The sequence below is a fragment of the Carlito syrichta genome, unplaced genomic scaffold, assembly GCF_000164805.1.
Source record: "Carlito syrichta isolate Samal-C Ts95f unplaced genomic scaffold, Tarsius_syrichta-2.0.1 Scaffold315555, whole genome shotgun sequence".
NCBI classification, from domain to species: Eukaryota; Metazoa; Chordata; class Mammalia; order Primates; family Tarsiidae; genus Carlito; species Carlito syrichta.
The window spans coordinates 1,806,671-1,833,278 of NW_007259651.1; the positions used below are offsets into that span (position 1 = coordinate 1,806,671).

General features: G+C 33.9%; 1 protein-coding gene across 1 annotated transcript; it reads left to right on the top strand.

Moving 5' to 3' along the window:
• Positions 1-3,011: 3,011 nt before the first annotated feature.
• On the top strand, positions 3,012-4,161 carry LOC103275556 (40S ribosomal protein S3a-like). The gene is given in 3 exon segments (XM_008072943.2): positions 3,012-3,064; positions 3,066-3,833; positions 4,147-4,161. Coding segments are annotated over 2 exon segments (789 nt in total). The 3' UTR covers positions 3,802-3,833; positions 4,147-4,161.
• Positions 4,162-26,608: the final 22,447 nt, after the last annotated feature.

Consider the following 26,608-nt stretch of genomic DNA (forward strand, 5'->3'; position numbering starts at 1 on the left):
CCATGAAACCAGCCCCTAATGTCAAAAAGGGTAGGGACTGCTGCCTTAGATTCCTAGAATGCATTTATCTTGTGACTGAAAGTTTGTGCCCTTTGACTAATATCTCCTCATTCCCACCATCCCAAGTTCCTACCAGCAACCATTCTATTCTCTGCATCTGTGAGTTTCACTGTTTCAGATTTCACTTGTAAGTAAGCTCATGCAGTATTTGTCTTTCTGCATCTGGCTTGTTTCAGCATAATATCCCTACTGACCACCACTGACAAATAAATATAGTAATGTAGATTACCCCCATCTCAAATCTAGCTATGGAAAGAAAAGATCATTAGTTTTGATCATTGTACTTTTGCTAAGAATATTTAAATGAGAAAACATTAAGCAAAAATAGATTTCACCACATTGTGTTTGACAAGCAATTCAATACTTAATTCAATAAAATAGCTTGTTTTTAAAAAAACCAACTCATTATATAAATTTCATATTTACTTAGGTTTAGAATAGAATATATTTTGAAAAATGAAAAGATAGGTATATGAGCAGGAAGAAAATTTTAATTGAGAATAAACTGTATAAGTAGACTTTGAGACAAAGTGCATTTATGATTTGGATTAACAAAGTAGTCATTGCTTCATATTCCAGAAATATAGAAACATCACACTAAAATGATTACTGATTCTAAATTTAAAGACTATTATATTTATATACATTAAATGGGATACAAGTAGATTTTATCACAAAGAAATGGTAATGAAGTGAAACATGTATATATATTTTAAAGAAACTTTAAAAGATTTTAATACTTGAAAAATTAATATTTTTATGAGACAAAAGATGCAAAATAGCACTTTATTTTTATAATTTATTTTCTTTAACCAATCACTTTAATACCACACATTATGAAATGAGAAAATTACAGTCTCAGAGATTAAAAATACAAATTAATTGCTGTGTCATATCATTTTGTATTTTTAATATATATTTGCAGTGTATTTTATATCCAGTTATTTGGAGAAATTGTGATTTTGGTTCAATTGTATAATCATATAGAACTTTTTGGAAAGAATCATATCACATTTACAAAGAATAGAAAACAAATGACAAAGCAGACAGATAAACATTCATATAAGCATGCATGATGACATTTTTAAAAAAATTATTTATTTATTTATTATTATGAAGTTGTGGGGTACAGTTTAGGGTTAGGTATACAATTGCGTTTCATTCAGGCACCCTGTTGATATGGGGTGTTTCCCCATTCCCAGACAGATATTTGCGACTGTTAATCCCATCTCCCTTCCCCCACCATAGTTTCCCAGTACTGTCAGTCATTTTCGTATAGTATTGCATTGAATGTTTAAGGTCAATTATATGAGTGAGAACATGTGATACTCGGATCTTTGTTTCTGTGAGAGGTCACTCAGTTTTATAGACTCTAGTTCCATCCAGGTTGCTGTGAAATTCATGATTTTGTTCTTTTTTATGGCTGCGTAGTATTCCATCGTGTATATGTACCACATTTTTTTAATCCAGTCCTCTTTTGATGGGCAGCATGGCTGTTTCCAGGTTCTTGCTATTGTGAACAACGCTGCGATAAACATGCATGTGCAGGTATCTTTTTTATAGAGTGATTTGTGCTCTTCAGGATATATTCCCAGTAGGGGAATTGTGGAGTCATATGGGACATCTATTAGACAGATCTCCCACATTTTTTTCCTGCTTTTGCAAGCCATTTTTGCATCCGTTGGCAGACTGTTTTGCTTTCACAAAAGTCTAACTCAGGGAGTTGTAGAACTTGCTATACCTTCTCAGTGTCTGTGTGGCAACATCAGCATGAACAACCACAACACATAGTTTGGGGCATCCATCTTATAGTCACCTTTCCTTCCTAACATGACACTGCCTAATTGTTGGGAAATGAAGTTTTACATGTCTTTCTACCCCCAGTGGACTCAAAAGAATGAGCTTGGAACCTGGAAAACTTCCTTACCACGAGATTAAACACCTTCAGTCTCATCACCTTGTTTGGAAATATCATTTCCTTTTTCATACTCACTGCGTGTTCTTTTTTTCTTAAATGTATGCGTGTTAATAGTCTGGTTCTCAGGGACCACCTGAGTCCTGGTCACAGTTCTTTCTCTGCCCCACAAGAGGGATGCACTGAGTTCCCTGTCAAAAAATACTCTTTAACCGACAAGGGCTGACTTACTCTATTGAGACGGGCCTTCCTCTGTCCCTTTATGTGAGTAAAAATTTGTTAGCCCAGTGCTTGACTGTGCTGTATTTTTCTTGGTGATTCCAATACCAAGATACAGTGAGCAGAAGAGTTTAGACTCTTCTGTTGGGAATGAAAGCAATTTTTGATGTTCTGATGGAAAATAATTTGATATACAAGTATAAATTTATAATAATATCTACTTATTCACTTACTTTTGAAAGATTTCATTCATGATCTATTCACCATAATTATGGGGCCATTAAAATAAACTAAGTTGAATTTCATCCAGAGATCCATGGTAGGTGGCTATACTCTTCTATGGAGCTTATTCATGAATGCAATATGTGTATATATATATATGTATTAGTTGGAGTCTCTGTTGCCCAGGCTGGAGTGCAGTGGCATACTCACAGCCTCCCAGCCTTGACTTGCTGGGCTCAGGCGATCCTTCCACTTCAGCCTTCCAAGTAGCCGGAACTGCCAAGTGCATGTTACCATGCCCAGCTTAATTTTTTATTTATTGTAGAGGTGAAGTCTTACCAAGTTGCCCAGGCTGGTCTTAAACCCCTGAGCTCAGACAATCCTCTCACCTCAGCTTCCCAAAGTGCTGGAATTACAGGCTTGAGCCACCACACCTGCCTGCTTTTCTTTTCATTAATAAAACTTTTTCACTCTATGAAAAAATATCTGCAAACATATGTTTATGAAAAAAATTAAAAAATAAAAATTTTCGCTAAAACTACCTAAGAAAAAACTCATATTTTAAAACCAACTTTTTGGCTCTCTGAGTGGCACCATGGCGGTAGGCAAGAACAAGGGCCTTACGAAGGGCGGCAAAAAGGGAGCCAAGGAAAGTGGTTGATCCATTTTCTAAATAAGATTGGTATGATGTGAAAGCGCCTGCTATATTCAATATAAGAAATATTGGCAAAACGCTGGTCGCCAGAACGCAAGGAACCAAAATTGCATCAGATGGCCTCAGGGGTCATGTGTTTGAAGTGAGTCTTGCAGATCTGCAGAATGATGAAGTTGCATTTTGGAAAATCAAGCTGATCACTGAAGATGTTCAAGGCAAAAACTGTCTGACTAACTTCCACGGCATGGACTTGACCCGGGACAAAATGTGCTCCATGGTCAAAAAATGGCAGACTATGATCGAAGCTCATGTTGATGTCAAGACTACCGATGGTTATTTGCTTCGTCTGTTCTGTGTTGGTTTTACCAAAAAACGCAACAATCAGATACGGAAGACCTCTTGCGCTCAGCACCAACAAGTCCACCAGATCCGGAAGATGATGGAAATCATGACCCGGGAAGTACAGACAAATGACTTAAAAGAAGTGGTCAATAAATTGATTCTGGACAGCATTGGGAAAGACATAGAAAAGGCCGGCCAATCTATTTCTCCTCTTCATGATGTCTTTGTTAGAAAAGTAAAAATGCTGAAGAAGCCCAAGTTTGAATTGGGAAAACTCATGGAGCTGCATGGTGAAGGTAGTAGTTCTGGAAAAACTACTGGGGAGGAGACAGGTGCTAAAGTTGAACGAGCTGATGGATATGAACCACCAGTCCAGGAATCTGTTTAACATCCAGGCTTTTAAGAGTGACAAATAAAAAAGTCCTATTTGTTAGCCGGGCTCGGTGGCTCAGCCTGTAATCCCGCCCCTTTGGGAGGCTGAGGTGAGTGGATGGCCTGAGCCCGCGGGTTCGAGACCCGCCTGGGCAAGCGAGACCTCATCTCTGCAATAAATCAAAAAACCAGCCGGGCGTGGTATCGCATGCCTGTAATTCCGGCTACTCGGAAGGCTGAGGCGGAAGGATGGCCGAGCCCAGCAGGAGAGGCTGCGGTGACTGGGAGCGGCCACTGCACTCCAGTCTGGGCGACCGAGTGAGACTCCAACGCAAAAAAAAAAAAAAAAAAAAAAAAAAAGTCCTATTTGTGAAAATAAATAAATAAATAAATAAAAACTAAAAAAAAAATTGAAACCAACTGTCTGAAATACACACTTTTGTAACATTATAAATGATACATTTATTACCATATTCTGGAAACCTGATCTAATGTAAATGTGCAAAGTTTACAAAATAAATTGGGAGTGAAATAATGTCTGAAAGGAAGGTTGAAGTTCAGAATGTATAACATAAATTTTACAGTAAATAGGATATTCAATCAAATTGTACAGCTTCTAACACCTGAAACATTCAAAGTTAGCCTACTGTCAGCATTGTTTGAGTGCATAAAACGTTTCTTTTCTTTTTTTTTATTGTAAGGATGTGGGACACTATTCAGGATTAGGTATATAAGTGGTCATCGCACAGGTGAGTCTTAGGCTTTCCATTGGTCCTCACTTCACTTGGTTGGGGATCAGGTACACGTATTGAAGTGTTGTACCTCCTTCCTTCTCTGTGTTGTATCCTGCCTCTGCTAATCATTTTCATGTAGTTTTATGATAAAATTTGAGAAGTCTGCTTATGAGTGAGAACATGTGCTACTCAGTTCTTTGTTTCTGTGATAGATCACTGAATTTAATAGACTATAAATCCATCCAAGTTGCTGCAAAGTTCATCATTTTGTCCCTCTTTATGGCTGAATAATATTTCATCATGCATAAGTACCACATTTTTAAAATCCAGTCAATTTTCGATGGGCAGCACAGTTGGTTCCATGTTTTTGCTGTTGTGAATAGTGCTGCAATACACATGTGTATGCAGGTATCTTTTTGTAGAAATATTTTAGTTTATCTGGCTATATTCCCAAGAGGGGAATTGCTGGGTCGTGTGGAAGGATAATTATTGATCTTTCAGGAATCACCACATAGTTTTCCACAGTGGTTGTACTAATTTACACTCTCCTCAGCAGTGTTGAAGCATTCCCCTTCCCCACATCCTCTCCAGCATCCGTTTTTTTTGTTATTGGTGGTGATGCTGTTATTAATGATGGCCACCCTGACTGGAGTTAGGTGGTATCACAGTATGGTTTTGACTTGCATTTCTTTGCTGATTAGTGAGGCTGAGTATTTTTTAATGTATCTTTTGGTTGCTCGTATGTCTTCTTCTGAGAAGTTTCTACTCATATATTTTGTCCATTTTTTAATTGACCTATTTGTCTCTTTCCTTTGTGCACATTTGAATTCAAATTAATAACTTTATTTCTATAGATAGATAATTTATATCCAAATTGTATAATGTTTGCAGTGGAGTTAAAGGGAGAACAGATTTTTTTATATACTTCTTAAAATTGTTAAAGTAAATTTAAAATTACAAAATAATCATACAGTGATAGGCTTGGGAGCAGGCAGATACATATTTGAAGAAAAACCTATTTTGTAATATCTTACAGTCATCAAAGAAATCTTAGAAATGGCAACAAACAATATTTTATTATTATTACAAATTCTTCAAAAGTCTTTTCTGATAGGCTCTTTAGGGCATGTTTTTAATAATGATAGGATTACTTACAGATATTTTCTACATTTTGACATGTAAATAACATTAGTCTTCCATTTCAATTAAATCAAAACAACATTAAGTGACTTACATATGGAAAAAATAAACAAAGCAAAACAACAACAAAAAAACAAACAAAACAAGACCTATCTTGACTTGTCTGTTGCAATTAGAAGACTAAATGAAGATGGAAATAAAAGAGCTTTGCTAAATTACACTCTTCTCTTAACATTACTGACTTGTCTTTTTTTTAATTGATCTTGCCAATAAATTATTCATTCTTGCTTTTAAAAATAAATTGAAGAAGACAACATCAACTTCCTCAATGCATTTACTCTTGGTGGTTTATTGGTTTAATGCTTGTAGCAAGCCTTCTCTTTTATAACAAGGTTTGTTTGTTTGTTTGTTTATTGCAGTTTTCTTGTGTATGTGAACTGTTCTATTTGACCAAATGCTGAGGCACAAATAAAGTGAGCATCAAGTGGAATCTACTGCCTGGCAAGGCAGCAAATGATACATCAAATACAGCAGGATGGCCAGGCAGCATGGTGCATGCCTGTAATCTCAACAGTTTGGAAATCTAAGGTGAGAGGATAGCCTGAGCCCAGCAAGTTGGGACCATCCTGTGCAATGTAGTAAGAACTCATCTCTACAATAAATCCAAAAGTTATCTGGGCATTGTAACGTGCACCTGTAGTCCCTACTACCTGGAAGGCTGAGGCAGAAAGATCTCCTGAGCCTAGCAGAGGCCGCGGTGACTATGAGCATGTCACTGCACTCTAGTCTGGGCTAAAGTCAGACTCTAACTCAAAGGGGCAAAAAAAGAATAATAATTAAAAAAATACAGCAGGTCAGGCCCTACCTGAGGAAGGACAATTTCAGAATAACTTTTAAAAATCAAATCAGAAAAAATAATGTCGATTATGAAGGCTTTATTTCCATAGGTATATGTGAGGTAGAACAGGTCCTGTGAAGACAATTGATTTACTACAAGTATCATACTTGTAGTAAAAAATACTACACGATATCCAAAGGAGAAATGACTGGCCAGTTTAAACAAGATTTGGCCAGTCAGTCCAACATAGGTTGGTACAGTTCAACTCTGGGCAGATTGATTGTTTAATCCTAAGTGCTTTTTGATTTATAGTGGCTGTTTTGACCCAGAAAGTCTGTGTGGGTCTAGAGGGTATACTTTAGTCTAAAGAGTAGTCATACCATAACTGTTTTCTATTGATTCTAACTAGTTTTTAAAACTACTAACACAATTTGCTAGTTTGTTTGTCTTATTGTAATTGCTATTTAATTTTTTCTAGCCTACATATTCAAGATTCTGTAAATTAGAAACTTTATGAAGTCCAGGTTTTCTTAAATAAAATAATCTATCTGCTCTGATTGAGCTGATTAATGGGAATTAAATTAAATTAGGAGCACTGAAAGAGTGTTATTTGCATCTTCATATTAAACAAGTTTACTTCAAAGTTGAATGTCTTTAATCAAGAAAAACAAGAGTGCTTTAAACTGAAAAATATTAGAATCAAAACGACCATGAAACTTTTACAATTACTAGGGCATAAAATATTTGGGTATCAGCAGTCACAAACCAAGAGATTGCTGTTTCAAAGGGATATTGAAATAAATCCATTCACTTTTCCCAAATATAGATAAATATTACTGTAAGGAAATAGAAACAATACCATACCATAATTTAAAAATTAGATGTAATTTATTTATAATACAAATAAGTTAGTGATGCTGTAATACAAATATTCCTGAGTGTCTATGGGACCATTCAAAATGGTTAACATAAGTGAGATTTTTAAAACTCAGATATTACAAAAGTAAATAAGAGAAGATCTTGTTCTCTATACTACTAAATTTATTAGTATTATAGAAATACCACTAAAGAAATAAGTAAATCAAAATTAAAGCATGTTAAAACCCAATCTTATTAAGTTGAACAAAACATTCTAAAATTTTCAAAAGATAGTACAAAAAAATTTGAGTAAGTTAAATGAGTTTTACTGCATATAATTACCTAAGGGATTTGGCAAATTCAGTGCACCTAGAGAAATTTACACCACTAAATATTTATTTATATTGGTAAACAATAATGGAAATGATTGATTAAGTCTTTAAACCAAGATGTTATAAAAAAAAAGAATACAAATCAAAGCAAACATTAATTACAAAACTTTAAAATAAGTGGTGCTAATGGATATTGGTTTATTGAAATAAAAAGTACAAAATAGAAGTTAAAATTTATTTCAATTCTATTTTTATATACTATGGTAGTAATGAGCAAGTGGAAATTTGCATGAAAAAGTTACCAATTATAGTAACAAACAAGTATGCAATATTTAGGAATCAATGGAACTAAAAATGCACAAAACCAATACACTAAGTGTTGGAGAATATTGCTAAGAGAAATTGTAGAACAGAGGTCAAATGTCTTAATATTTTGGGGATCAGTTCTCCACAAATTGGTACACAGGATTCAAAGGAATTCCAATTTAACAGTAGGCATATTTTTGGACAAATTTATAATTAATTGTCTAAGTAGTTGGAAATGCAAAAGATTTACTCAAAACAATTTTTAAAAAGATAGTTGTGTGTGGTGGTTCATGCGTGTAATCCCAGCATTTTGGAAAGCAAATGAGAGAGGACTGCCTGAGGCCACAGTTTCAAAATCTGCCTAGGCAACTAGGCAAGAGCTCATCTTTACAATAAAGCAAAAAATTAGCCGGATGTGGTGGTGTGTACCAGTAGTTCCAACTACTCAGAAGGCTGAAGTGGAAGGATTGTTTGAGCCCAGCGGGTTGAGGCTGCAGTAGCCATGATGTGACCATGCCACTGTACTTCAACCTGGACAACACAGTGAGATTCCTACTCAAAAAATAATAAAGAAAAATAACTACATTGACTTCAAGTTATTATATAACAATAATAAGACAGTGGTAGGGATTTATATAAATTAAACAAGTAATATCAATGGAACACAGCATATGATCTAGAAATAGACCTCCACATTTACAAATTACTGAATTTTGAAGAAAAGGAAAAACATGTCAATGAAGGAAGGAAGTCTTTTCTATACAAATGATGCTGGAAAATTATAAGTCCATTTTCAGAAGAAGAATATTGGTCCATATTTTGCAAAACATAAAAAAGTTACTCAAAAGTAATTATTGATATAAATATATAACCTAAAACTATAAAATTTCTAGAGGAAAGTTTATGATAAAATCATTTTTAAATTTTATTTGGAAGTATTTAATAACTGTAACACAAAACTGTATTTATAAAATAAAAAATAAGTTGATATTTTTAAAATTGAGAATTTCTGCTCTTGAAATACATTGTAGAGAGTAAAAAGACCATAAGACACTATATATATTAGGAAAAATATTTTCTATCACATATCTGGTCAAATATTTGTATCCAAAATGCATATTCTTTTAAATTTAATAATAAAAATGAAGAACCTAATTTAAAGTGTACATAAGATTTGAACAGACACTTCATTAGGGAGTGTAGACAGGTGCTATGAAAAGATATTCACAAAAATTCAAAACTGGAATGGATTAAAAAATGTGGTACGTATACACAATGGAATATTATGCAGCCATCAAGAGGACAAGCATATGGACTTTGCAGCAACTTCGATGGATTTAGAGTCAGTCATACTCAGTGACCTATCACAGAAACAAAGAACAGAGTACCATATGTTCTCACTCATAAGTGGACCTTGAACAATTATTATAATACTATAAGAAAGGAATTGGCAGTAGTGGGAAACTGTCAGGGAGGGAGGGTGGGATTGGCAGTTGAGGGAAACTGCTAGGGGAGGGAGGAGCATACCTCATCAACAAGGGTACCTGCATAATCAACATTTGTATACCTAACCCTGAATTATAACTCACATGTTTATAATAATAAATAAATGAATACGAAAAAATTAATTAATTTTTTAAAAAATTCCAAGTAGGATGAGACACCACCATTCATCTATTGCAATGTATACAGTAAATGTGGGCAAAAATGTGGTACACTGGAAAACTCAGACATTGGTACTGAGAATGTAAAATTTTACCTATTTCGAAGTCACTTCTGCAATTTTCTAGAAAGCTAAACACATACCTATATACCTAATCCATTCTTTTCCAAGATATTTACCCCAAATAAATGAAAGCAAATGACCATATATTTGCATATATGCATATTCATTGCAGTTTTATTCTTACTAATAGAAACTGAAAACAATAAAAATATCTAGTAACTGATGGATAAACAGATTGTGGTGTAGCTATACACTAGAATATAAGGCGACCGTAATATTTAAAGAACTGTTGTAACACACAACAGCATTAATAAATCTCAATATTATTATGATGAAAGTTGTCAAAAATTTGTGCCTATTGTATATCTTTATTTATATAAAATTCTAGAAGATATAGACTCATATATTGCAATAGAAAGTAGATCAATGTTTGCCTGTGGAGAAAGTGGAGGAAGGACAGGACAAATGAATTACCAAAAAAAATGAGAAACCTTTTGCAAGTGATGGTTATATTCTTTATCTTGATTGTGTTCATGGTTTGTTTGAGTAGATAGACAAATATAAATAGATAGATGATAGATTAATAAATGAGTATATATCTACAATTATATATACGTGTCAAACATGAAATTATATGCAACTTGTTGAATGTCAATCATACCTCAATAAAGTAATTATATAAATATTAAATCTATAATAAGATTTTTCCTATCTGATTGACAAGGGTTTTATAAAATATTAAATGACTGGAGAGGTCATGGGGAAATAAGACCTTAATATTTTTTGTAGTCTGTGAATTCCTATAAACTCTATAAAGTTTTATAATGTTCAAATTATCCATATATTATAAATACATGAATTTTCACTTATAATATTTAATGGTGAATTAGATTAACAAGATATTAAAATGAGACTCTTTTTCAGGTTTGACAGAGTTTGCAAATATCAGGAACACAGCCTGGCATGTTGGCTTACTCATGTAATACAAACGCTTTGAGAGACTGGGAATAGGGGTTCATTTTCTTGCACCTAGGAGTCTGAGACTAGCCTGGGCAACATAAAATGAACTCTTAGTCTCCACAAGAAATAAAAAATGAGCTGGCTGTGGTGGTGTGCACCTGTAGTTCCAGCTACTTAGCAGAAGAATAACCTAAGCCCAGAAGGTCAAGGCAAGGGATTGAAATCCTAACAACAACAATAACAACAAAAAAGACAGGTTTGGACAAATTGGCATATTGTACACAAACACGCATTCACACATATGGTGGGAACCAAGATATACTGGAATTATTTTTCGTGGGTCAGGCTCCTTGTAGTAAACATGGAATGTGTTTCTTTAGGTAAAGCTGTCAACCAAAGATTTTATCTGAACTGTTTTGAGAAGGTTACATCACGACTTGTGAAAGAAACGTCCTCAATTGTGATCGGTTCTTCTACCATGACAGGGTACTTGCCCACACCATGCTGAGTGTTCACCAGTTTTCGACCAGAAGCAGCATGAGCCTCATACCCCACTATCCCTATTCACCTGATTTTATCCCGAAAAATTTTTGTGTGTGTGTCCTGGGTGAAAAAAAGTTTTCAAAGGGAAACGTTTTACCAATGTGGAAGAGGTGAAACAAAAAGCGGCAGAAGCCTAAAAGACATCAAAATTGATGAACTCAAAAACTGTATAGAGCAATGGAAAAAACATCTCAACAGGTGTATTGCATCAAACAGAGAGTATTTTGAAGGTGACTGAAGTTTAACTGTGTAAGAATAAATACACAATTTTTTATAAATAAATTCCAGTTTTATAAAAAAAATTATAAAATAGAGAGTTTATGTCTTGTTTAAGAATTCATTTCCTGATTTGAAAACCATACTTAAAGATAAATATAAGTCATATGTGTATTTTGTTAAATAAAACTTTAGGAAAATGCTTCTAAAATTGAGTAGCAATATTTTAATCACTAACAAAATAGTTGATCTCCTGATATCTTTAATAACATTCAAAAAGATTTAAACAATATCAGACCAAAAAACACTAAAAGCTCCATAAAGATTAGAAATAATAAGATGTATTCATGGAACACTCACCAATATTTACTGAGCACTTGGTAGATTTTTAATGAGATTTTTATCAACACAAAATTGCACAACATTCTAAGCTAAAAATAGACACATTTTCTATTTTTGATGAGTAGTTATGATAAATTATTATAAAAACAATTTAGGAAAATAAATAAATATAGTAAAAAGAGAACACACATTTGGAAAGATACATTTAAAATATTGAGTATGATAACTTATAGAAATAGCTATAGTCATCAAAAAATTTATTTAAGAATGCTTGGAGAAAATACACTACTTAAAATTCTATACATATAAAAATTGGAAAATCAATTAAAATAGCAATGCTTAAAGTATTTCGTTTCATGAGATATTGTTATACACGTGTTAAGTGAAAATATTGGAAACCCAAATCCTTCATATCATGTATGCCATATTTTCTAACTTAAGGAATAATTCTAGATATCTCTAATTGGTAGTGTGATAGATATTTACTAATAGTGTCTGTAAATCATTTTGTTGTAAAATTGTCTAAAACAAATATCAACAAAATAGACAAGTAATATATAAATTATATTTTATTTTATTTTATGAGAACTTATGTGGACAAACTGTTGCAAGTAAAATTATATTGTAAACTCTTTAAAGCCACATCTCATTATTTATTTTAAATCATCAATTCCAGAAACAGATATAATAAACAGATATATAATGATACATATTCACACACACATAATATTGTAGTATTACAATATTATATTTGTACTATATATACACACAATGACACTATTTTGTATAATGTATGCTATTCTATAAACAAGTATCTAAATAGTTAAAATGAATTTCAACGAACCTCTATTAAAGAGTATTGTAAGCTATTTAGATTTTTTATTTGAAGCCTGCTGAGTAATTAATTACTATATGATTGAAAAGAATTTTGAAACATCTTTCTCAGTTTTCAAAGGTGACTTTTGATTGCCACTCAAATCAAAGCGCATGCTTTTTATAGTAACCAGAGTAACCTTCTAAGCCTAAGACTAATAGATTAAAGTATGGCAAATAGTCATAGATACAAGTACACAGATATAAACAGAGCCCTTTATATATACAAACATAAATATAGTTTTTATTTATTTTAATGATGTGGAGTAAAATTCAGGATTAGGTTGATAAGTGGTCATTTTAAAGGTAAATTTTGTGTCTCCCTTTGGTCCACACTTTGCATGGTTTGAGATCATGTACCCTTGTTGATGTGAAGTGGCCCCCAGCCCTCTGGCAGTTTCCAGCTACTGTCAATAATTTTTCTTATAGTATTATGATAAATGTTCAGGGTCTGCTTATGAGTGAGTACATGTTGTACTCACTTATTTTTTTCTATATATATATCTACCCATCATCCATTTATCATCTATCTTTAACTATCTATCATGCAGCTCTATGAACTTTTATATATGTAGATATACCAACAAATTGTTTTGAGGGTTTATGTTTCATATTTGTAAACTTGACTATACTTGCAAACTTGTCTAGGTAGGCCATAGAAGATCTTTTGCATTTTTTTCTACAAAAAACAATGCCTTTCAAACATTATGCTATCTACTGACTTCAATTTTTAATGTTGTGTTGTTTTTCTAAAGGAGTATCTAATTATGTAGCTCTGAGTAACGGGAAAATGTACATTTTTTTTCCACAAAATATGCAGATAAGGAAAATCTGTGAAAGTAGGTTACAATGTCTCAATCTACTTTCTGATTTTCTGCGTAAACATTAAACATTGACCTTCCACCATCTATGCTGAGTCTCCACCCCTGTTTCTCTGTCAGTGGAGTGAGGACCTGTTGCTGTGGGATTTCCAAACCATTCAATTTCATTAGGCCCTTTTAAAAGTCTCTCTCTCTCTCATTCTCTCTCGCTCTCTCTTTCTCTCTTGCTCACTTATATATCTCTATGAATCCATAAAGGAGAACTATGATTGGTTTTTAATTATTTTTAAATAGTTTTCTGTAATCACATTCACATTTCAAAGTGTCACAAATATGAAGTCAAGAGCTAATATATAGTGGAATTATATTTATACGTTATTTATAACCTCGGTTTACTAACTTTTCTAAGCAAAGTCATTTTGACAATATTATTTAAGGTATATTTATATAAGAGCAGTGATTTTTAAAATAGCTATACTTGTATTAATATCAGTGTATAAAACCTTAGAGGATTTAATGTTATACTTTGTACCTTAGCACTTTTGTATTTTAAAAAAGGGAAGAAAGAAAAGAAAAAAAATCTAAAGGAAGTTAGAACAAAAACGTGTCGTGGAATTTTAACTCTGTGTAAGCTCTAATATTGGCTGAACTTTATATTGCTCCATTAATCCATCTATAAAATAGGAACCATGATAAGTTCTATTTGTGGCACTAGAATGTTAATGAGGATTAGTGAATCAATACATAAGTCAAGTGCTTTTGGGAAACAATTTAGTTTTAAAGAATCACTGCAGAATAGAGTTCAGAGTTATATGATGTAGAACAGGCCTTATTGAGGATAGAACATGTTTCAGTGAACTTGTAAATTACCCCATTAGGTATCAGATTTTCACTTTTTCCAGAGTATTGACATTAAATAATCTTTAAAAGTGGGCAAGGAACATCTGTCAATGTCTATTTGTATCTTGCAATTGCAACTAAATAGGCATGGCAAATGAATTTCAGTCAAGTGGGCATTTCATGTGTTAGTCAACTTGATGGCATATAGGATACAGGGAGGAGATGGGCCATTGGGGACAAATTCAATTTACCTTATTCTACGCCAATGGACTTTGAATAGCTGAAGATACTCACTCTCCCACACTTTGACCCACACACTAAGACTGACTCTGCTGCTTTCAAAATAAGATGTAAAATGACCCTTCATATGTTCAACATAAATATGCCCATTTGTCATAGATAAAAGCAGCTATGTGTTATTTACACCATTGTTTTCTCCTAAACGGGGGGAAATATTTTTAAGTATCGCACTACCTTTATTTCTTCCCTACAAGATGTCATCAGTCTCTCTAAAAACTTAATGAGATTGTTTCACAGCTTTGGCTAAAATGTTTATTTTTTTTATTTTATGAACAAATTTGCCCATCAAAGAATAACAATTTGTAAATGCATTTCCTTAAAGTAAGAAAACAAAATGAGCAAATAAGAAAATATCTAACATTTCTGTTAATGGATTTTAAAAAATCAATTATTTTTTATAAAAAGGTGACCTAGGTTTTTCCGCTGTTCTATTTGGTATCACTTTTTTTTTTTTTAATGAGAAGACCAAATGCAGATTGATCAGAATCTGCTTTGCAGTTTCGTTCTGTCACATACCTAAATGAATAGATATATAGAGATATAGAGTATTTCCACTTACCTTGAAAGACATTCCTTTAGAAATGTCAGTCTTCTTACCCAATTTGTGCCAAAAACTCATACTTGTATTAATATCAGTGTATAAAACTTTAGAGAATTTAATGTTATATTTTGTACCTTAGCACGTTTGTATTTTAAAAAAGGGAAGAAAGAAAAGAAAAAAAAAAAATATCTAAAGGAAGTTAGAACAAAAACGTGTCATGGAATTTTAGCTCTGTATAAAGTCTAATATTGGCTAAACTTTATATTGCTCCATTAATCCATCTATAAAATAGGAACCATGATAAGCTCTATTTGTGGCACTAGAATGCTAATGAGGATTAGGGCTAAAAGAGGCCAACTCTGCATCCTCCATTGAAAATTCTCTTCTGGAATTGAACTTATATTTTATACCAGGAGATGGGAGTTCTTTTTTTTTTTTTCCTGGACAAAACACTAATTATGTGTCTAGAAGCTTTGCCAATTCTGAGTTTATCTATATAACATGCAAAACTCCATTCTTCCCTAAGGAAACAAGCCCTGGCATCTGATAAGAGTCAATCCTCTGCTTCATTCCTGTAAACAGAGAAAACAATCCTTATATCTCCACATGAATTAATAAGCTTTCCCTCTGTTTTTCACACCCCATTGCCCGACTTAATGGTCATAGACTGGGAATACATACTATCATTTAGTTTGTGTAATTCTCCGCTGACATTTATTTTTTGAACTTGACGTTTTACATAAACATATCTATTGCATGATATACATAACTATTTTGGCAAAATATTTATTTTCTGGTTTTAAAAAAGTATATCTTGTCATTTAAATTGCACCTATCATTGCCCATAGTTCAAAGCTACATAATGAAGTGGAAAGTCCCCATGGTTGTTATTATGCCTAACTGCTAAATTCCAGGAATTTGGCGGAGCAAAAATATTTTAAAGACCCAGGTTGATAGAAATATAATGTTCCTATATTATATGGGTTCATTTGTTATTTGAAAATGTGTTAATTAGATGGTGGGACCATGAGTAAATCAAAACTCTGGATTGCAATCATTTAAATAGGGGTCAGTGATGGGTCTGAAATTTTTTAATGCTTTTTTTGGTTAATAAGTCAGCTGGAATTAATCTTATGCAAGAATTATTTTACAAGCAGAATCTGTAGTTCAGTTTGTATTGATTATGCTTTTGAGCATTTTACTCCCAAATAATATACAGATCATAGTTAGCTTGTGGAATTGATTTCTAAGAAATAAATTACTCCAAACAACTGCCCTCCCCAGTAGAAAATCTGAAACTTTCTTACTATAATTTGAAAATCTCTGTTTATCAAATAAATGGTATTACATAAATCTTAGCAGAAAACACTTTAACCCTTCAGTGCTCATTTCTTGATACTACAGTTTTTAAAACACTCGGGCTTGATTTGGCTATGCTATATACACTATTTTTCAAGTCATGTTTATTATGATATATACACAGTAAAATTCATCCTTTTAAGGTGGTATATTCTATAAATTTTGGCAAAAACTTATAGTCATGTAATTACCATCCAAATTAAATAACAGATAAATTCCAAAACTCCAAAGTTTACTTGTGGCCCATCATAGTAAATTACATGACATGAACTCTGAACAGGTAACCACTGGACTGTTCATTCTCATTTTCTTACTATTTCAGAAGATCACGAAAAAAGGTTTTTTTAATACAGTTTTCTTAGTTCACCTTTCTTTGCCAAGCAAAACGCATTTGAGATTAAGCCAGGTGTCAACAGTTTGTTCCTTTGTATTGCCAAGTAGTATTTCAATGAGTGACTACATAGCCACTGATTTATCTATTTACTGGTTCATGAGCAGGTTTTTGGCATTTATGAATAAAACCACTATAATTGCTCAAATACAAGATTGTGTGTAAGCATAAATATTCATATATATTTGGTTAAAACTTAGAGCAAGATCGTCAGAGCATATGGTAAACTCATACTTAACTCTTTGATAAATCAAAAAATTGTTTTTCAAAGTGGTTATACCATTATGAACTTTCAGCAGTAATGATGAGAGTTCCAGTTGTTTTTCATTCTAATCTGCATTTGTTATTTTCAGAGGTTTTTGTTTTTGTTTGTTTTTGTTTTTCTTTTTGTGGTTGTTGCTATTGTTTAATGCTTCTAATAAGTATATAAAGGTAAATCACTGAAATTTTAATGTATATTTTCTTAATGATCAGTAACACTGTGTATCTGTTTCTGTGTTTCTATGCCACCCACTTATCTTTTTAGGGTAAGTGTCTATTCAAATATTGGATACTTTTAAGAATCCTTTTTTTGTTTTTAAAGATGTGGGGTACAATTTAGGATTAGGTGCATAAGTGGTCATCGTACAGGAAAAGTTTAGGTCTCCCTTTGGTCCCCACTTAGTCTGATTTGAGATCAGGCAGTCTTCATTGATGTTTTGGGATCCCCTAACCTCTGACAATTTGCTATGATTGCCAAACGCTTTCTTATAGTACTATGACAAATATTCAGGATCCACTTATGTGTAAGAACATGTGATACTCAGTTTTTTGTTTCTGTGATAGATCAGAGTATGATGGAATCTAAATCCATCTGCTGCAAAGTCCATAATTTTACCCTACTTTATGGATGCATAATATTCTATCGTGTATATGTACCACATTTTTTTATCCAGTTCATTTTCGATGGGCAGCATAGCTGGTTCCATATTTTTGCTATTGTGAATAACACCACAATAAACATGCATGTCCAGGCATCTCTTCTATAGAATGAATTGCATTCCTTTGAGTATATTCCTAGAAGAGGATTGCTGTAGAAGCATTTTTTTTTTTTTTTTTTTTTTTTAGTTATTGGTGATGGCCACCCTGACTGGAGTTCGGTGGTGCCTCAATGTGGTTTTAATTTGCATTTCCTTGATGATTAATGAGGCTGAGCAATTTTTCATGTATCTGTTGACTGCTCACGTGTTCTTTTGAGAAGTGTCTATTCATATCTTTTGTCCACTTTTTAATAGGGCCATTTTGTTTTGGGTTTTGGTTTCCCTTTTGGCATTTTTGAATTCCTTGTAGATCCTGGATGCTATACCTTTGTTAGATATACAGTTGGCAAATATATTTTTCCCATTCTGTGGACTGTCTCCCTGATCTCAATGGTTTCTTTTGTTTGCGGAAGATATTCAGTTTGATGAGGTCCCACTTGTCTATCTTACCGCTTTTGGTATGGGTTATTGGGGTTTTGAAAAGAAATTAATTGACTATTCCAATTTCTGCAAGGATGTTTCCTGCATTTTCTAAGATTCTTATAGTTTGAGATATTTACATTAGGTCTTTGGTCCATTTAGTGTTGGTTTTTGTTTATGTTGATAGGAGTCCTGTTTCATTTTCTGCATTTGGTTAGCCAGTTTTCCCAACACCATTTACTGAATAGGCTCTCCTCTCGCCAGTGGTTGTTGGTGGAGCTTTGTTGAAGATGAGTTGCTTGAGAACCATTGGTCTATATGCCTGTTCTTGTAACAATACCAGGATGTTTTAAATATTATAGTCTTATAGTAAAGCTTAATGTCGGGAAATGTGATACTTCCAACTTTCTTTCTTTTGCTAAGGATTATTTTGGCTACTCCTTGTTGTTTATGTTTATGTCAGATTTATTTATTTTCGTTTCCAGATCTGAGAAGAATGATGCTGATAATTTAATGGGTATTGCATTGAATCTGTAGATTGCCTTTAGTAGAATGGACAGTTTAACAATGTTGATTCTTCCAATCCCTGAACACGGAATATTTTTCCATTTGTTAGTGTCTTTGATTTCTTTGAGAAGTGTTTTGTAGTTTTTGCTGTAAAGATATTTCACTTCCCTGGTTAGGAAGATGTCAAGGTATTTCATTATTTTTGTGGGTATTGTGAATGGGATTGTACTTATTATTTGATTATCTGCCTATTTGTTGTTGATGTATAAGAATGTATATCTCTATGTGCATATGCAGTGAATTTTAATGCATATTAATTACAATATATAGATGCATTTTGTGTGCATTTTATTCTGGTCTCTGACTTCTCTTCATGTATGCTTAGCCATATATTTTGAAGAGCAAAACTTTTTAAATGTAAAGTCTAAACATCTAAACTCTCATTTTTTGTTTGTTTTATGATTCATGCTTTTTCCATTTTATCTAAGAAATACTTATCTAACTCAAGGTCACAAATTTTTTCTCTTACACTTTCTTCTAGTTATTTTATGGGTTTAGGTTTTGCATTCATGTTTATGATCCACTTTGAATTAATTTGATATACACTACAGTGTTTTGTGTGAGGCTATTATTCGGGGGTAGGTAGACATAAGGTTATTGAAATGTTCCTCTGCTATTGCTGAAAATCCAGCTATTCTTTTTTTAATAACTTTTCTCCTTGCCTTACCTCCCTTGTTGAAAATCAATTGACTTTATATATCTGGATTCTCTGTTCCGCATTAGTAACCTCTATGCTTATCCTTTCTCTCATACAGTCTTGTTCACTGTAGCTGTGAATACAATAGATAGTTGAGGGTGTCTATTTCTACAAAAAATTCTGTTAGAATATGTAATTGGATTGCATGTTTATAAACAAATTTGGGGAAATTGATATCTAATAAATTGAGTTTCATGATCCTTGAAACAGGCATATCTCCAGCATTCATTTAGGTCCTCTGTGATTTTTCCATGAATGTTTTTATATTTTATTTTATTAATTTTTAGTTTCAAGGGATACATGTGCAGATTTGTTACTTAGATATATTGTGTGAGCATGAGGTTTGGTCTTCTGTTAGACCCATCTTCTCAACAGTACTTTTGGTAGTCAGTGGGTTGTTTTTCAGTTCTTGAATCTTCTTCCTGTTCTCCTTTAAGAGTCCTCAGTGTTTACTGTCCCTACCTTTATGTTCATGTGTTCCCAGTGTTTTGCTGCCAATACATGAAAACATGCAGTATTTGGTTTTCTGTTTCTGTGTTAATTCATTTAGAATAATAACCTCCAGGTACATCCATTTTGCTGCAAATTACATTATTTTATCATTTCTATGGCTACATAGTATTCCTTGGTGTAGATGTAACACATTTTCTTTATCCTGTCCATCACTGATGGGCACATAAGTGGGTTCTATGTTTTTGCTATTGTGAATAGTGCTGCAACAAATAAACAAATGCAAGTATCTTATTGGTAGAACAATGTGTGTTCTTGGGGGTTTATACTCAGGAGTGGATTGCTTAATTCTTTTAAAAATTTCCAAACTGCTTTCCACAGAGAAGCATTAACATATACCACCAACAGTAAATTAGTTTCTTTTTCCTCCAAAACCCACCAACGTCTGTTGTTGTTTTTGTTGTCAATTTGATTTGGATCAGAATCTTATTTTGATGCCCAGGCTGGAGTGCAGGCATGACTCTGGCCACTGCAGCCATGACCTGCTGAATTCAGGAGATCTACTATAGAGCTCAGCCTTCAGAGCAGCTGGGACTATAGACACAAGCTACCATGCCAGGGTAATTTTTTGATTTATTTTAATGACAAGCTCTCACTATGCCATCTAGGCTGGCCTCGAACTCCTGAGCATAAGTAATTCTCTCATCTCAGCTTCCCAAAGTGCTGGGACTACAGGCATGAGCCATTAAACCCAGCTTTGACTTTTTAATAAAAGTCATTCTGACTGCTGTGAGATGGTATCTCATTGTGGTTTTAATTTATATATCTCTCATAATTAGTGACGTTTACTATTTGTTAATATGTTTATTGGCCACTTGTGAGTCTTCTTTTGAGAAGGCTGTTCATGTCCTTTGCCTGCTTTTTAGTGGGGTTTGTTTATCTTTTCCTGGCAATTCATTTAAATTTATTATAAATTCTGGTTATTAAGCCTTTGTTGGATGCATAACTTAATATTTTCTCCCATTTTGTGGGTTGTTTATTTACTCTGTTGATAGCAACATTTTCTTTGCAGAAGCTCTTTAGTTTAATTAGGTTCCACTTTTCAATTTTTGTTTTTACTACATTCGTTTTTGAAGACTTAGTAATACATTTACTGCCTAGGCTGGTGTCCAGAAGCATTTCCTAGACATTCTTCTGGGATTTTTATCGTTTTAAGTTTTACATTTAAGTCTTTAATCCATCCTTAATTTTTTTATATAAAAGGATTTTATTTTATTTTATTTATTTTTTAATTTTAACGATGTGAGGTACAATTCAGGCTAGGTACACAAATGTTCCTTATGCAGGTACCCTTCTTGATAAGGTGTATCCCTCCCTTCCCTGGCTGTTTCCTTCAACTGCCAATCCCACACCTCCTCCTCTGGCAGTTTCCCACTACTGCCAATCCCCTTCTTATAGTATTTTGATAAATGGCCAAGGTTCACTTATGAGTGAGAACATATAGTACTCTGTTTTGTGTTTCTGTGATAGATCACTGAGTATGATAGATTCTAAATCCATCCAAGTTTCTGCGACATTTATATGTTTGCCCTTCTTTATGACTGCATAATATTCCATTTTGTATATGTACCACATTTTTTTAATCCAGTCCAGCTTCGATGGGCAGCATGCTTGGTTCCATGTTTTTGCTATTGTGAATAGAGTTGCAACAGACATGCTTGTGCAGGTATCTTTTGGGTAGAATGACTTGAGTTATTCCAGGTATATTCCCCATAGGGGAATTGCTGGGTCATATGGAAAGTCAATTTCTAGTTCTTACAGAAATCTCTACACTGTTTTCCAAAGAGGCTGCACTAGTTTCCATTCCCACCAGCAGTGTAGAAGCGTTCCTTTTTATCTGCATTCTCTCCAGCATCTGTTGTTTGTTTTATTATTGATGGCCACTATTACTGGGGTTAGGTGGTATCTCAATGTGGTTTTGTTTGCATTTTTCTGATAGTTAGTGAAGCTGAGCACTTTTACATGTGTCTGTTGGCTGTCCACATATTTTCTTTTAAGAATTGTCTGTTCCTATATTTTGCCCACTTTTTAATGGGGCTGTTTGGTTTTTTTTCTTTTTGGTGCATCTGAGTTTCTCACAGATCCTAGATGTTAGGCCTTGGTCAGATATACAGTTGGCAAATAAATGTTCTCATTTTGTGGGCTGTCTCCCTGCTCTTTTGATGGTTTCTTTTGCTTTGCAGAAGCTCTTTAGCTTCATGAAGTCCCACTAGTGTATCTTATTTCTTATTTTATGGGCACTTAGGGTTTTGACCAGGAATTGTTGCCAGTTCCAATTTCCTTAAGGGTGTCTCCTGAATTTTTTAAGATTCTTATAGTTTGAGGTTTTACATTTAGGCCTTTGATCCATTTAGAATTAATTTTTTGTGTATGGTGAGAGGTAGGGGTCCTGTTTCAATCTTCTGCATGTGATCAGCCTTTTCTCCCAGCACCATTTACTGAATAGGTTCTCCTCTCCCCAGTGGTTATTTTGGAGGTTTTGTCAAAGAAGTGTTGGTTGAGAGACTGAAGTTTTGCTTCTGGAATTTCTATCCTGTTCCATTAGTCTATATGACTACTTTTGTAACAATTACCAATCCAGGCTTTTGATTACTGTAGCCTTAAAGTAAAGTTTGAAGTCTGGAAGTGTGATACCTCTGACTTTGTTTCTTGGATAAGGATTATGTTGGCTATTTGTGGATGTTTGTGTTTCCATATGAATTTCTGTATTGTCATTTCTAGGTCTGAGAAGAATGATGTTGGTAATTTAATGGGTATTACGTTGAATCTGTAAATTGCCTTTATTAGAAGGAACATCTTAACAGTGTTGATTCTTCCTATTCATGAACATGAAATATTTTTCCATTCGTGTCTTCTTGAATTTCTTTAAGCAGTATTTTGTAGTTCTCATTGTAAAGGTCTTACACTTCTCTAATTAGGAAGATGCCGAGGTATTTCTTTTATTTTATTTTCTTTTATTTCTTCTTCTTTTTTTTTTTTGGTGGCTATTGTGAATGTGCTTTTTATTTGGTTCTCTGCCTGCTTGTTGCTGGTGTACAAGAATGTAACTGTCTTTTGCACATTTATTTTTTACCCCAAGACTTTGCTAAAGTCCATTAGCAGTACAAGCATGTTTTTGACAGATTATTTTGTATTTTCAAGGTATAGGATCATATTGTCAGCAAAGAGGGATAACTTGTCTTCTTCTTTCCCTATTTGGATCTTCCTGATTTCCTTTTCTTGTCTAATTGCCCTGGCTGGGACTTCTAACACAATGTTGAACAAGAGAGGTGAGAGTGGGCAGCCTTGTCTTTTTCCAGTTTTCAGGGGAAATGTTTCCAGTTTCTGTCCATTTAGCAATATGTTAACTGTGGGTTTATCGTAAATGGCACTTACTGTTTTGAGGTATGTTCCTTCTATATCTAGGTGTTTGAGAGTTTTTATCAAGAAGAGATGCTGAATTTTATCAAAAGGCTTTTCTGCAGCTAATGATATAATCATGTGGATCTTGTTTTTACAACTGTTGATGTATTTAATTACATTTATGGTCTTGTGAATTTTGAACCAACCTTGTATCCCGGGGAAGAAGTCTACTTCATCATGGTAGATGTTTTTTGAGATTTGTTTTTGGATCCTATGTGCTAGAACCTTGTTGAGGATTTTTGCATCTATGTTCATAAGGGATTGAACATAAGAGTTCTCTTTTTTTTTGTTAGATCTTTGCTGGTTTGGTGATCAGTGTGATGTTAGCTTCATTAAATGATTTGGGGAAAATTCCATCCTTCTCAATTGCCTGCAATGGTTTCAATAGGATTGGTATCAGCTCATCCTTGTACATTTTGCAGAATTCTGCTGGAAAGCCATCTGGTCCAGGGCTTTTTTGTTAGTGTTTTCTTATGACAGAGTCAATTTCCTTGGCTGTTATTGGTCTATATAGTATCTCAATGTCTTCTTGTTTCAATCTGGAGAGGTTGTGTGATGTCAGAAAGTCCTCCATTTCATTTAGGTTATCAAGTTTTTTTCCATAATGGTGTGCACAGTAATCTCTGATAAGCTTTTGTATTTTGTCAGGGTCAGTTGTTATTTGATTTTGTATTTCTAATTGTGTTTACCTGGATTTTTCTCTCTTTTTTTGATCATTTTGGCTAAGGGTCCATCAATCTTTTTTAACCATTCAAAAAACCACCTTTTGTTTTCATTGATTTTTGTGTGTGTGTTATTTTTGTTTCTATGTCCCATATTTGGGCTCTTATTTTAGTGATGTTGGATTCTTCTCTAAAGTTAGGGGTTTGGTAGCCTTTTATTTCTAGCTTCCTTAGGTGATTTCTTAGGCTTTCAACTCGTGATCTTTCCATTTTCTTGATGTGTGCTTGTAGAGATATAAATTTCCCATTAAGAACTGATTTCATGTCATCCCAGAGGTTTTGGTAAGATGTTTTTTCATTTGTGTTGGTTTCTAGTAATCTTTTAATTTCTGCTTTGATTTCAGTGTTGACTCAGTATTGTTCAGGTTCATGCTGTTTAGTGTCCATGTCTCTGTGGGCTTTGGGGAAATTTTGTTGGTGTTGATATTTATTTTTATTCCACTGTGGTCTTGAAGATACATGGCAATATTTCAACCTTATGGAATTTGTTTATGCTTGATTTATAGCCATGTATGTGATCAATCTTCCACCCAAGAACCACAGGATATACGTTCTACCACAGTCTGTGGTGATGAGTAGAACGTATATCCTGTGGTTGTTGGGGGGATTAATCTGTAGGTATCTATTAAGTCCATTTGGTCGCATGTCAAGTTTAGCTTCAGGATCTCCTGCTTATTTTTAGCCTCTATAATTTAACTAAGGCTGCTAGTGTGGTTGAATCACCTGCTATAATAGTGTTAGAGTCAATATCATTTTTAGTTTACTTAGTAGATTCTTTATAAATTCTGGTGATCTGGTGTTGGGTGCATATATGCTTAGGATGGATTTTTCTTGTTGACGGATTGAACCTTTTATCAATATGTAAGTCCTTTTGTATCTTTTTAAATTTTTGATAGCCTAAAGGTTTTTTTTTTTTTTTTTGTCTGATATTAAGATCATAGCTCCTGCCTTCTTTTGAGACCCATTTGCCTGGAAACTCATTGTCCATCCTTTAACTTTGAGTCTGTCTGTTCCTTGTGATGAGTTGAGTTTCTTGGATGCAGCAAATAATTGAGTCATGGTTTCTTATCCAGTTTGTCATGTGCCTTTTCAGTGGTGCATTTAGTCCATTCACATTCAGGCTTATTATTGAAATGTAATTGTTTATCCCTGTCATGAGTTTCTTATAAAGTTTTTTTTTTTTCTTTACTTGTTTTCTTTTGACTTTGGGGTAATATATGTGTGTGTTTTCAAGTTTGTTGTGCTATATTCTCTGCTGATTCTGTACTCTGCTGTTCTCTGGGGAAGTGTGTGGTCATTTATTTTTTTTTCTTTCTTCTGTGCTTAATACTTTTTAAAGTATCTCCTGAAGAGCTGGCCTGGAAGTTGCATAATCTCTAAGGAATTGGATGCCTGGGAAGGATTTTAATTCTCCATCACCATTGAAACTGAGCTTGGCTGGGTAGGCAATTCTTGGTTGAAATTTTTTATCTTTGAAGACTTTGAGCATTGGACTCCAATCCCTTCTTGCTTGTAGTGTTTCTGCCAATAGGTCTATTGCTATTCTGATTGGTTTCCCATGGTAGGCAGTCTGACTTTTCTCTCTTGCTGCCTCTAAGATATTTTCTTTTGTGCCTACTTTGTGTAGACAAATTACTATGTGTCTAGGGATTGGTCTTTTCATTTGATGTCTTGTGGGGGCTCTCTGCAACTCCTGTGTTTGACTGGTTTCCTCTCTGGTGACATGGGGAAATTTTTCTTGAATTACCTCCTGGAATACTTGCTCCAAGATGTTCTCCATTTCCCTTCTGGGATACCAATCGGGTGTAGCTTTGGCCTTTATATAATCACACATCTCTTGCAGGCTTTGTTCTTTCTTTCTGAGTTTTCTTTCTAAGTTTTTTTTTTTGGTTTTTTTTTTTTTTTTTGAGTTGGAGTCTCACTTGGTTGCCTAGACTGGAGTGCAGTGCCCGCTCCCGGCCACTGCAGCCTCGCCTGCTGGGCTCCAGCAATTCTTCCGTCTCAACCTTCTGAATAGCCAGAATTACAGGCATGCGCTACCACGCCCGGCTGATTTTTTGATTTATTGTAGAGATGAGGTCTCGTTGCCCAGGTGGGTCTTGAACCCGCGGGCTCCGGCAATCCACTCATCTGAGCCTCCCAAAGGCGCGGGATTACAGGCTGAGTCACCGAGCCTGGCTCTTTCTAAGTTTTTTACAGATCAGGTTAATTCCTTGTTCTGGTCTTCAAGTTCTGAGATTCTTTCTTCAGCTAAATTAATTCTACTTTCCATGCTTGTCATCTTGTTACTTACTTCCTGGATGAAATTTTTATTGCCAAAATCTCTGTTACAAGTTCTTCAGTGTGGCATCTTATGTTTCTTGAGT